At 34.1% G+C, this 14,524-nt stretch overlaps 1 protein-coding gene across 2 annotated transcripts in view; it reads left to right on the forward strand.

Annotated features, from left to right (window-relative positions):
- The first annotated feature begins 578 nt into the window (after positions 1-578).
- Positions 579-14,524, forward strand: part of LOC118184711 (Golgi-associated PDZ and coiled-coil motif-containing protein-like) — a 137,587-nt gene continuing 123,641 nt past the window's right edge. The window contains exon 1 of one of the 2 annotated variants that reach the window (XM_085813955.1): positions 579-1,209. In XM_085813955.1, the coding sequence (XP_085670081.1) occupies positions 988-1,209 (222 nt within the window). In that variant the 5' untranslated portion in view covers positions 579-987. The remainder of the gene's footprint in view (positions 1,210-14,524) is intronic. The other variant, XM_085813954.1, reaches the window with a different exon arrangement.

The following is a 14,524-nucleotide window of genomic DNA, read 5'->3' on the forward strand; positions in this document are numbered from 1 at the left end:
TTCACTGCAATAGTTACTGGTGGCATTTTGATTCAAAATATTTACTGCATTAATTACTGACACAAAATAGCACTTGGATTCACTAACTTAATATTAACTTCACTTTGTTTAATTCCCGCAGGTACATTTTATATAGTAGATGATTTAAGTCATTATCACTTAAAAGTTTCTGATTATCAATATGCAGAATAATTTGTAAATCACACTTTACATATAGTATCTTCCAGCCATCAGTTACTTCTATCTGACTAGATCTAATTTTGTATTGGAACAGTAGAATAATCCTTAATATTCCGAAACAAACATTAAATCGTTATATACAGATATATACGCATATATATACACTTTTATTCCGAAAAACTAAATGTACATTCAAAAAACGCACTTCGTAACTTCCGAACAGTAGAATGTAAACAAACGTCAGAAATATGACGTCACTCATGTGGGCGGAGTTAATGGGACCCTCATCTGGACTGTTATTGGCCAAATTCAAGCCGTTGTCCTAGCAGTGTACATTTTGCTTATACAAAGAATCTGTAAGGATTACAGATTCTTTGGCTTATATGCGAGCGGGGAAATATATGCGCAAACTGAGATGCGCACGGGAGGATCAGATCATGATCCCAAAAGTTGCCTTCTCTCCGTAGGCGCTAGTAGTGAATAGAAGGAATTTATGGCAAGTTTTTGAATATCATGGTGGATATACGAATTTGAAATGATCCATGAGCGTTGATAATCTCTCACTTAAGTTTGATTTTTCGCTCTTCCGGCAGAAAATGTTAGCGAATGCAAAACATCTGTCTATTTTGTCTGTCTGTAATACTCGACATTAGAGTGCGGAAAGTTTAATTGATTAAATGGTTGATGAGTTGTCAGCTGTTAAACGTTGAGAAGTGCTCTTTATTTCCTTACTTCGCCTATCGCTATGCTATGTAATTTTCCAAACATTACACGTTAAATAATTTTGAATTGTTTGGAAACACTTAAATGAACATGGCTGTAGGAACTATTGGTATTAAGTGGTTAGATTTATTAGAATCAGAATTTGATAAAGCATTTGTTGATTTAGATCTACTAATTGGAGAAATAGACGAAGATCAGATCGATATAGTATATGCTGCACGCCAGAAACTTACTGCTTTGAGTACAGCATTTGCCCAATTAACTCATAAAGCTCAAGTTATATTTGAAAACAGCATAAAACTTGAGGTATGTTTTTTTTTTTTTTTTTTTTTTAAAGCATGATTACTAAATTTTCTCATTTTATACATGGAACACTGAATTAAAGTATAAGCAGCGATTTCAGTGTTTTAATACTTTCTTTCTGCATTGTATGTCAAATTTCACTTTTGAGAATCGCATTAATCTGAGAATCGGATTACTTAAAAGTGTAAGGAGTCCGAAATTTCAAACGATTTATGAATAATATGTTTATGTGAGGAAGGTACACTTAACTACATGCCGGGGAGAAATCATTACTTCTACAAAACTGGTGCAGATCAGTTTTGTAGAAATAATTATTGAGGCAATCTTTTTTTGTCTTGGTAATTTATTTCCAAAGTAATAAATATTTGCATTTATCATCTTCTTTAGTTTTAAATACTGCAAATGTATCTTGTAATATAATTTAGATGTTAAAATTTTAATAAATAAATAATCGTGTTTATAAATATTATTTATAAATTGAAATAATTGTCTCTGAAAGTTTGAGTTAATTGGAAGAAATGATTATATAATGGGTGGCTATAAATCTAGCTTTTTGTTTAAAGCATTTTAATGTAGTTTGCTTGCAAAAATATCTCTTCTAATTTGCACATTTTAAAAACAGTGTAAACCTTGAGTATTGTTTTCTCTTGTTTGACAGTAAAATATGGAAACAATCTGTAAAATAAGTGCAGATATTTCTTGAAGTATATATTATGAAAGTACCTACCACTTGAATAAAAAATTAAAATAATGCATTTAAAAATACTTTAGTTCATAAATTCAGTCAGAGCTTTTACAAACAGTTCTTTATTTGTGTCTTGCTGTCTCTTTTGTATTGGATTCATATGCAATTAATATAACCTGAACATATTTTCTAGTGCTTTACTTATATTATGATGTACACTCAAGAGCCAAAACATTATGACCAGCCCTAGATTTTGCGATGAACGCGCCTGGATGATGTGGAAGGCACGTGATCAGGTGAAAGTGGTATTTAACTGCTGCTGGAGAGTCTGAAGAATCATTCTTTCACTTATATCTGTGTGTGATGGGAAAGACTGCGGATCTAAGCGACTTTGATAGAGGGCAGATTGTAATGGCTCGAAACAAGTATTTCCGAAACTGCACGACTGACTCGTGGGTTGTTCGCGATCTACAGTTGTTAGTACGTATGAAAAGCGGATGAATGACGGTGAAACCAGCAGTAGACGACATGATGTTGGACGTCCACATGCTATCAAAAAAAAAAGGTCGTCGGAGACTGTCACGCATGGTGAAGCAAAACCGGACTCAGCTGACAGCCGAATACAATGCAGGGCCAAATAGAAAAGTATTGGAGCACACTGTTCAGGGGACACTGTTGGATATGAGGCTACGCAGCAAACATCCCACTCATGTGCCTTTGCTGACTAAGCATCATCGCCAACTGCACCTGCGTTGGGCCTGGGAACATCGCGACTGGTTCATGGATCAGTGGGAGAGAGTTGTCTGGTCAGATGAATCACGGTTTGTCATTCATCACGCCGATTGCCGTGTCAGGATACGCTGTCTTCCAGGCGAACAGTTGCTCCCTCAATGCCCAGTAGGTCATACACAGGCTGGAAGTGGCGGTATTATGCTCTGGGGGACGTTCTCTTGGGCGTCTCTGGGACCCATGGTTGTGGTAGAGCAGACCATGAATGCTACAGGGTATCTGAACATCATTGCAGATCAGTTGCACCCTTACATGGCCTCTGTTTTTCCAGCTGGAAATGGAATGTTCCAACAGGATAACGCCCCTTGTCATAAGGCTACAATTGTGTTGGAGTGGTTCCAGGAACATGATACTGATTTCCAGTTAAAGTCCTGGCCGCCTAACTCACTGGATCTCAATCCGATAGAACACATATGGGATGTCATGGGACGGCAGCTCAGAAGTCAAAGACCACCAATTTGCAATATCTCGGATTTGTGTGACCGTTGCTACAACATCTGGTACAATCTGTCTCCGGCCATCTATCAAGGACTTGTGGCATCCATGTCAAGGCGGGTTGAAGCTGTGTTGCGTACCAAAGGTGGCCGAACTCGTTATTGACAGGTGGTCATAATGTTTTGGCTCTTGAGTGTATGTGGTCTATCTTAAAAAGCTAAGAGTGAGTAATTCAGTTTCACTAGCATTGTATTAACTGCAGACTAATTTATAAAATGTAGATTATTAAAATTTTTGGCTAATCTTTGGAATATGGTAACAGGTAGTTTGGCGACATTTTGGTAAAGCGATAAAGGTTACTAGCTAGGACTTTAGAAGTGTACATGGATAAAGTCAAGAGTACGCGCAATGCCATTTTTGTGCAATTCTGGGATGTTTTTTTAAGTGAAAATAGGTCGACGTGTACATGGATACTGTGTATGTGCAATTCTTAAAAACGCGGCAAGCAGTGGGCGATTCTGCACTTTCTCCCAATTTCGCACCTAATCTTCGTCATAATTAAGCACTTTTGTTTCATAAAACTTCTAGCATAAGCGTAATTCGGCTAGCAGATTGTTGGAAAAAACTTTGAGTAAAAAAAACCTTTACTTCGTGAAAACAAAATGGCGTCCAAAAAAAAAAAAAAAAAAAAAAAAAAACTAGCAGGTTGCTGTAGCAGGGTTGGTCGCCAAAAAATTGCCAAGTTACCATAATCCGAAAATTCTTTTTTTTTTTTTTTTTTTTTTTTTTTTAAATAAAGTTTTGCATAAGGCCCAAAATTTCTATCTATGCTACTAGTTAAAAGCCAGACTTCATTAAGGTCAGGCCACTGTGGTAGCCACTGTTATTAGTGAATGTGAAGATTCTTCTAGGATATGGATAAAAGACATCAGTGGCACACTTGAAATATGGGAGGATGTTGTGAAAAAGTCTGCTGTATTAAGAGTGCTGGTAAATCTGGGGATGGCCATATATTTCTGCGGAGAATTCAACTGCTCATTCATCAACATCATGGAGAAGAATGGAAATCACCTAGAATATTCCTTTAGAGAAGAAAGTGAGCAGTGAAAAAATTAAGAAAAGGAAATGAAAACGTTATTGACAATGGTGATAGGCTGCTCAGACAATGCTTCTGTAACGCTGCGAATTCTAGCAAACTTTGTAGAACCTCAGTTACTACAAATCAAGTTGCCAGCTTTCATAAATTTTTCATCATTTTTGTGAGAACTTTTAATTTTATAATTTTATGTGTGAAATTTAATTTTGATAAAAATCTTTATACTTTTCCGTTTCGCCGGCGCAAATCTAGCCAAGCAGACTTCATTGGCGACATCATACAGTATACACATAAAAAATATTTAAAAAAATGTTAGTTCTAAAAATTCTTTTTTTGAAGGCATAAACATTTAAATATCGCTTAAAATTTTATAAAACGCCAATAAATAAAGACAATAAATTTGTAAAAAGACATTAATTTAAGTATTTACTATGCTTTCATGGTTCAACATCCTGATTCGCCGGTTCATATCACGTGACCCCAAGCGTTCTCTTCTCACGTAAACTACTCTACAAAAATCTAATGCTCTCGGTAATTATCTACATTAATTTCAAGTTAAATCGTAATTTGGAACACGAGTTTAAATGCAAGAAATATTTCAATTCGTACGAATAGCTTACTCATAAATTATGTAAAAGTGCAGTACTTTACTTCGCTTTCATTAGAATTGATGAATTTAACCCTTGGCTTTACCTTTTCTATATTTTCGGCTTCGGGTAAGCGATGTGATTGCATCTTAATTGACTTAATTACCGAAAATGGCCTTAAAAATAAAACTGAACTATCTGATAAAAATTCTATGTAATTATATGCCAGTATTAAAAGAAACAATCAATCTGATAAGAAAAAGCTGCGACTTGTTTTGAAAATGTCGCGTAAAAGGTTACCAGTGAGAATATTCCGTTTGGCATCGGTTGTACCATTATTCACGACTTTATCGCTTGCGCCGGCAAAACGGAAAAGTACCAAAATCTTTACAATCTTTTTGCAAAAGTTATAAAAAATCGCAATTTACCACCATATTGAGCAAACATTGTTAGCATCAGTTGGAATTTAGATTGCTGTTTAACTTGATGATTTATTTCATTAATGTGTATTAGCCGCCTTCTGTGTAAAAGTAATTTTTTTAAAATACTTTTTTTGTTGCTCTTCTGTTATAGGGACTGGATTTCAGAAATCTGTTATGTGTGTATGCATGTATATGCAGATGTGTATACACATACACACACACATTTCTGAATCCAGTCTGATAACAGACCGAATGCTTTTCGAAAGTATTCCGATTTTTATTCTTACCAAGTTCACAGGTATTGTAATAGCTAAAAATTCAGAAAAAGGCCCTTGACAAAAGAAAAATGTATTAATCATATTAATGTGAAATATGCATGTTTTAAATAAGAATGTGATAAGTTTCTCTCATTGTTTCGAGAATTTTGGGGAAAAGTGGTTAAAACAAAGTTACCTGAATATAATCTCCTCCTCCATGCTTTGATGATGACTGAAAGTGTAAATCTGGAATTTTAATGTCATTGTGAAAATGGCACAGGTACATCAAAGTCTGTTGGAAAAAAGCACGGTTGATCTTTACAATATGGTAACTGGTAGTTTGGCGACATTTTGGAGGCGATAAAGCTTACTACCTGGGACTTTGGTAATAATGTGAGCAGTACTCAGTTCCGATTACGCATTATTTTGTGTTAGGGAAATGAGAGATCATGGGATATGTCATGTGATATTAATGGACGAATTACGGTTCTTTAATCGGAAAAGGGGGGAAATCGGGAAAAAATCTGGAAATTTTGTATTTGGCTTTATTCTGTGTTGTGTGAAACAGTGTTCGTGAATTTTTGGATCCCATGGCCGTAACTAAAGTGAATTCGAAATGGGTATTTATGTATGTATTAATTTAATGTATGTGCTCATTTATATTTTAAGTAGTGTTTTTGAATTTAATTATATTTTAATTAAATGATAGTTATTTTGTGAATTTTATGTTTGTAGGAATTTGGTATACGTTTTAGTTGAAGTAAACGTGCATGGAAATAATTTAAATATCTGACACTAAGTATTTGTAATGGTTGCGGTATGAATTCGTTGGTGATGTGTATAATGTAATAGATGATTTAGAGGTAAAAGTTTTTGGATATTTTATTGATTTTATATGTGGAAATGTTCATATTTGGAAAGGGTAAATACTTTTTCGCGATCAGGTAATTTCATATATGTTCATTTTACCGGGTTTAAAGATTGAGAAAATTGTCATGTATTTTCGTGAAATTTTTCTAATTTATGAGAAAAAAGCAGTGTACATGGATATAGTGAAGAGTGTGCGCAATGCCATTTTTGTGCAATTCTGGGATGTTTTTTTAAGTAAAAATAAGTCGGCGTGTACATGGTTTAGTGATATTTTAATTAAATGATAATTATTTTGTGAATTTTATGTTTGTAGGAATTTGGTATACGTTTAAGTTGAAGTAAACGTGCATGGAAATAATTTAAATATTTGATACTAAGTATTTGTAATGCTTGCGGTATGAATTCGTTGGTGACGTGTATAATGTAATAGATGATTTAGAGGTAAAGTGTTTGGATATTTTATTTATTTTATATGTGGAAATGTTCATATTTGGAAAGGGTAAATACTTTTTCGTGATCAGGTAATTTCATATATGTTCTTTTTACCGGGTTTAAAGATTGAGAAAATTGTCATGTATTTTCGTGAAATTTTTCTAATTTATGAGAAAAAAGCAGTGTACATGGATATAGTGAAGAGTGTGAGCAATGCCATTTTTGTGCAATTCTGGGATGTTTTTTTAAGTAAATTAAGTCGGCGTGTACATGGTTTATGTGTATGTGTTATTTTGAAAAACGCGTAAGGAGTATGGTATTGTGCACTTTTTCCCAATTTTGCAGTGAATATTTGTCATGATTAAGCAGTTTTGTTAGGTAAAATTTCTAGCATAAGTGTAATTTGGCTAGTAGATTATTGGAAGAAGTGTTCAGTAGATAAAAAGAAAAGAAACATGTCTTTACTTCGTGAAGACAAAATGGCGGCGGGAAAAAAAAATAGAGGGTTGCTGTAGGAGAGTTGGTCGCCAAACTTTCGCCAAAAAAATGCCAAGTTACCATAATGTAAAGATCAACCAAAAGCACTATTGGTTAGAGTATATTTAAGGATGCCCCTTGGATTATTGCTAAGTTGTTTCGGTTAAAGTTGACTTTAAGGTACCCCTTGTATTATCGCAAAGTTGTAGTTTCATTTATCACCAAGTTGTTATATCATTTATGGTAACCTGAGTAATTTAATGTTATTAAAACCCTATTATGATATAAACGTTTGCATTATTCTGGGAAATTTTGAATCATGGGATGTTTTGCAAGGGCTTTTGTGGTGTGTGTTGCTTAGGAAGTACATTACTTGTTTCATTGTTTAAATGGTACAATGGCTGAATGTAGTAGGATTAATTTGAAGTTTCTGTATAATTTGGAATGAAAGGGGAAAAGTGCATTAATTGACTGGTGTGTAAGTGAAAGTTTACTTAGTAGCCATAGTCCGGAACGACATAGTATATTTTTGACTCTTACTTTTGTGAATTTATGTGGCAATGTTGATATACGGACTGTAGTTCAGATCATTTTAGGGAGTTTTTGGATGCTATTAAGGAATTTTGTGTGACACAGACTGAAGACGAACAAATTTCTAAATAAGGTAAGTGGATATTTGCTTTGTGTAGTGGTAAAATACATAACAGGCTTTTCCTTTTTGTGTTATTTTATTGCTTGGTTTAAAATGTAGTAGTTCATTGAGATTATGTATTTTTTGTTTGCCTCTACTGTAGAATTGGGTACTCCTTTGACTTCTTAAGTGAAAATATATCGATGTGTACATGGACAATCTCAAGGGAGTGCTTAAAGCATGCACAATTTTCTGATTTTTTTTTTAAGTGAAAATAGGTCGATGGGTACATGGATGAAGGGAGTGCGCAATGCCATTTTTTTACAAATCTGAGATTTATTTAAAGTGAAAATAGGTCGATGTGTACGTGGATACCAAGTTTGTGCAATTCTTTGTCATGTTATTTTATCTTTGTGTAGTGGTGATTTAGCCTAGTTTGTGCATTTCTCTGATGTTTTTTTAAGGTGAAAATAGGTTGATGTGTACATGGATAAAATCAAGGGAGTGTACAATGCCATTTTTGTGCAATTTGGGGATTTTTTTTAAAGTGAAAATAGGTCGATGTGTACATGGATACTGTGCAATTCTTTGACTTGTTATTATGTCTTGCATAGCGGCAATATTTGCGCCAAAAATCACCACTATGCAGGCCAAAATAACAAGTCAGAGAATTGCACAAACTCCATATCCATGTACCACCAAGCGGTACCCTAAAATATACTTTTACTGTTGTTTCATTTATCGGCAAGTTGTTGTTTCATTTATGGTAACCTGAGTAGCATGCCCTTTGGCGATAACTGGCGATTTTTGGTGGTACATGGTATTAGAAACTCAATATAGCAGAGAGTGGATACTTGCATGCATGAGAATAAATAATATACAACATACCTGTTGGGAGTTTGGAACACAATTGAAGTTTTGTTGGTGTGCACAGCTGTATAGAAGTATATAAAAACAGTGGTGCCATCTATGGGCCAAGAACAAATTTAAAGCTTTTTTACACTTCCACTTTAGGTTTAAATATCATCATCCTAATTAAACACACTGAGAGATTACATCAGCATACACATACATATAATAAAACATTAAATTACATTAGTCTTCATTTTAAACCCATCATCTTTGCACACATTTCATGTTTTGCACTGTTTACAATTTTTGTCAAAAAATTTGCAATCATATCATTAGTAGTCTTATACTGTATGTCAATGTGCTGAAATTTTGCAGCTTCTCACACGAAATGATGTTGTATATCAATATGTTTTGATCTACCATGATACACACTATTTTTGCTGAGATTAATTGCACTGTTGTTATTGCAGTATAATAATACTGGCTTCGCAGTAATAATCCCAAGTTCTTTAACAAATTTGTTTAGCCATATGGCTTCTTTAGTAGCTGCAGAAAAAGCCATATATTCGGCTTCTGTTGTACTAATTGCAATGGTAGGTTGACACATCATGATACTGATGAGGAAAACATATCCAGTGGTTGATCGTCGATCTCCAGCATCACTTCCATAGTTTGAGTCACTGTAACCAAGGGCTTCAGCACTATAGTCCTTTGAAAAGGACAATGTAGCATCTGTAGTGGCTCGAAGGTACCGCATGATGCGTTTGACAGCATTCCAGTAAACCCTTGCCGGATTATTGGTGAACTGGCTAAGGAAATTCACAGCATAAGTTATATCTGGTCATGTTGCTTGAGCTGCATTAAAGAAGACTCCCAATGTCAGCCTGATAAGGAACAGGTAACTTTTGTTCCTTACTAGTTGGTATCTGCAATTTAGATAACACTTGATTTTGATCTAGTGGTGTTTTTACACCATGATATTCATGCATATTTACGAAGCATACTCTCTACATACTGAGTTTGACTAAGTCTAATAGACCCTTTAGTTCTGTCTTGTTCAATTTTAATTCCTAAGCAATAATTTGCTGGTCCCAAGTCTTTCATTTCAATTTTTTTTTAAGTTGTTGTTATATCCAATTTTTAAGTTCTATGTTATTACTAAAAATGAGGAAGTCATCGACATAAATAGTGACAATAACTAGTTCTTTATTTCCATTTATTTTAATATAGACACAACTATCAAAAGAATTTTGCCTCAGTCTCATTTCTATTAAACCCTTTTCTAACAGTTGGTACCATAGTCTACCACTCTGCTTGAAACCATCTAATGCTTTGTTTAATTTTAGAACCTTTCCCTTTAAGTTTTGCTTGTAAGAATCACTGAAACCCTCTAGAATTTTCATATAAATGTCTTCATTTAGAGTTCCCTGCACAAAAGCCATTACAGCATCCATTTGGTCAATTTCCCAATCGTATATAGCTGCATAAGCTAATAAACCTCTTAATGTTACGTATCAGACAACTGGTGCAAATGTTTCAGAATAGTCTATTCCCTCAATCTGAGAATAGCCCTTAGCAACTAAAAGTGTCTTATATCTTTGAATCTTGCCTACTGAATTACATTTAATTTTGAAAACCCATTTACAATCTACAATGTTCTTATCATAAGGTTTATCTGTTATTTCCCATGTTTTGTTTTTAATATGACCTAATATAGTCTCACATATAGAATCCTTCCAATGGTTTGCATCATTGCCCTTTAATGCTTCATCAATGGTTTTTGGTTCAGAATACACATTTGTTGCCGCTGCTAAAGCTTTAAAAAAGCAGATACGATCTAAATTTGGCATTTGCACTTCTGGCATCCCGTCTGTGTCAAAGTCCTGATAACTTTTCGGGAATCTAATTTTTCTATTTCTGGTCAACATAGGTAGTTCATCAGCTATACTACTATTATTGTGGCTATCTTTTTTAGCAGTATTATGTTCATCGTAATCATATTTAATACTAGCATTAACTAATTCATGATGATCAGACTGAGTACTATCATTAATCATTCTTTCCAATTCACTGTTCTGATCATCAGCTATTGCATTCTCAGTATCTGAAAATGTTGTAACCATGCTTCCACTGAATGAGGATTCATCATAAAATTTTGGCATATTACTTGCCTTTTTGTAGTACATTTCATTTTCCAAAAATTGTACATCTCATGCTCATAAGTTTTTGGATCTATTAATCGATAGCCTTTTCTATCCTGAAAGTACTCAACAAGCATTAATTCCTTTGCTTTTATATCCCACTTTTTACGTTTTTGTTTTGGAATGTGAGCAAATGCACGACATCCAAACACTCTCAAGTATTCTAAATTTGGCTTATCCATACATTTTTCATAAGAGGTCATATCTGCAACTGCAATAGTTAGAGATATATATTTACAGTGATTTGCAGTTTGCACTGCTTCAGCCCAATAATTTTGATTAAGGTGAGCATCCACCAACATTGATCATGCTCGCTCAACAAGAGTTCTGTTATTACGTTCAGCTACACCCATTTGCTCTGGTGTAAATGGAATGGATTTTTGATGCTGAATTCCATTTGATGCTAAATAGTTATCCATTTCATTGTTTACATACTCAGTACCATTATCTGAATGTAAGATTTTGATTGATCTGCCAGTTTGCCTTTCAACAAATGCTTGGAATATTTTGAATTTTTCAAAGACTTCAGATTTATTTTTCAAAAAATAAACAAAAGCCATTCGTGACAAATCATCAATAAAACTAATAAGGTAGCGAGAACCACCAATTGATGCAACATTCATAGGCCCACACAGGTCACTGTGATGCCTAATAAGTCTTTTGCATGCTTAGCTTTTCCCTTAGGAAATGGTTGTCTATGCATTTTGCCTTTAATGCATGACAATTTTCCATTAAATTAAAAACCTTCGACCATATCTTTTAATCTGATCATTCCTCCTTCACTTAAATGGCCCACACTTTTATGTACTCATTTTAAATATTTTTAGCAGTAATTAAAGCCCTCTCATTACATAAATCAAGAGAATACAAATTATCTCAAATACCCGTTCCACTAGCAACTAAATGTTTACCATCATACACAAAACATCTTTCACTTGTAAAAGTACTAACCATTCCAAATATTTTATTTAAATACTTAATGGACAGTAAATTGGCTGTTAACTTCGGAACATGTAAAACATTACTAAAAGTTACAGACTCCCTTTTTTTATTTCTAGATAAAAGGAAAGTTATTTTACCCTTACCCTCTACTTCTGTCACCGAACTTCCTGTTTTTATTTGATGAATACTAGCATCCTGATAATCATCTAATAATTCTTTATGTGGAGTCATGTGATAAGAAGCACAAGAATCCATGTACCAGATATTGGGATCTGGATTACAATTAGTTACATGAATTTCTGCTACATAAGCTTTTTCCCCTTTCTTATGTTTTAATCCAACATTAGACATTTTTTTAAGCTTGTTTTCATTATATCTACCCTTTTTGAGAGGTTACTTCTGACAATCAGAGCTTTTATGGCCAAACAAATTGCATTTAAAACATTTTCCTTTAAAGTACCTTTTGCCTCCAATATTTTTATTAACAAATGCATATTCCTTACTTTCATTGATTAAGGGTTTTGAATCTTCAGCTAACAAACGATTTTTAACATTGTCAATTGTTATTGCCTCACCACAATTTTTCAAAGCCATTATAAGAGGTTCAAACCTGTCGGGTAAATTAGCTAAAATTATTCCTGCAATTAATTCTTCATCAGGTTTAACACCAGTGGATTTTAATTGCTGGTAAGCTGAAATGGCCCTATGTAAACAGTCAGACATATCCTTGCAATCAGTATAACGGGTATTCACTATAATTATTGAAACCTTTCTTGTGATTTCCTTATCCTCATATGTTTCAGCTGATAATTCCACTTGTTAAATCTCTTATATCATTGAAAATAATTTCACTTACCCCTTCAACTATATATGACAAAGCTTTGGTATCCTTTACTGGATCTTCTTTTGTACATTCTACATTAGCCTATAAATCTAATTTAATAAGGTGCATTTTCATGGAAAATTTCCAATCCATGTAATTTCCCCTTCCATTCAATTGCTTGTGACTAAATGAACCCTCTTTCTCCCTTTGGCACTTTCTTTTTTCTTTTCTTTTCTTTTTTTTTTTTTTACTTTAATCAACAAGAGACAAAAAAATTATAATTTGAAATAAATTCAAAAAAATTTTCTATTGAAATAATTTTATTCTCAAAGAAACATTTTCCTAAATAATCAAAACAGTAAAAAAATATTTGTACTAGTTAAGCTTTTGCAACCATGTACTTTGGCTAACCCTAACATAACCATATAGCTAATTTTGGTTAAAGTAATTGTAAAAAATTTACAAATAGAATTAAATAAACAAACTAACTTAACTAGTCATTAGATTATTTATCCTCATTTATTAATCTGGACTGGGCCCATAACCTATTAGAAACTCAATATAGCAGAGAGTGGATACTTGCATGCATGAGAATAAATAATACACAACATACCGCCAAACAGTTCACTCCAAACTCCAGACCGAAATTTCATTAATCACATTAACATGTTTTTGATAATTGAATTAACCAGCCCAGTGTCAAAAATCTCCCTGTTTTTACCTCTCCCACAGAAGTTAGCTCTATTATAGCTAAACTTCATAACAGGAAAGCACATGGGAAGGACAAAATCTCTAATTCAATGATTAAACATCTGTCTGATAATTTCATTAACAAACTCTGTAGCATTTACAACGCCTGCCTGTACCTATGCTATTTCCCAGCTGAGTGGAAGCAAGCGGTTTTCATCTTAATTCCCAAACCCGGAAAAGATAATACAAAAGTAAATGGGTTTCGCCCAATCAGCTTGCTTCCTGCACTGGGAAAGATCGTAGAGAGGATTATTTGTAGAAGACTACAGCCAGCCCTAAACACCCTACTCCCTCTGTCATTAAACCCACTACAATTAACAGCAACCCCGTTCAACCAGGTGTGTCATATGCAAATGTTGTTAGTGGACAAACTGACACAAAAGTCGAGGCTAGCACCACCAATGTTAAAATTGTTAATCGTAAAAAATCTGAGGAAAAAAATGATGTACATGTAAATAATAACAATGGTAATGTTAATGATAATGTTCAGAATAGAAATGATGTGGGCCTCTCTGGTCTCTTTGAGGTCACTAAACTAGTTAAAGACATTGTTAATATGTTTAACGGAATCTCCTTCTTAACTGTATTAAAGAAAATTACTAACAAGATGCCTGCATTACAGGCAACACAAAATACTGTTGACAAGCTATTCCTTCTTTTTGAATTGTTTGAAGAAATTTTTGGCTCTGTTAATGTAAGTAATCATGAGTAATGTATGCAATATTTTGAATGTAATTACATGGAACGCAAATGGATTATCTCAGAAAATTCATGAATTAAGAGATTTTATAAATGAGTACACTCCCGATGTTATGTTCCTACAAGAACACAAACTTGGCCCAGCCTCACCCATCTACGTGCAGAACTATGCAGTCTACAGATCCAACAGAGCTCCTACCATTTCCCGCCCTAGAGGGGGTGGCACTGCAATCCTGATAAAACGCTGCATCCCACATATCCCTGTCACAATTCCGCAGCTTTCGGTCGTGGAGGCCTCTGCAATCTCACTCACAACAAACACCTCCATAACATACACTTTTGTCTCCACTTATATTTCCCCGGGACGTCA

This window comes from Stegodyphus dumicola, chromosome 3 (genome assembly GCF_044657685.1).
Source record: "Stegodyphus dumicola isolate Sdum_Otavi_A_Nest chromosome 3, ASM4465768v1".
Lineage (NCBI taxonomy): Eukaryota > Metazoa > Arthropoda > Arachnida > Araneae > Eresidae > Stegodyphus > Stegodyphus dumicola.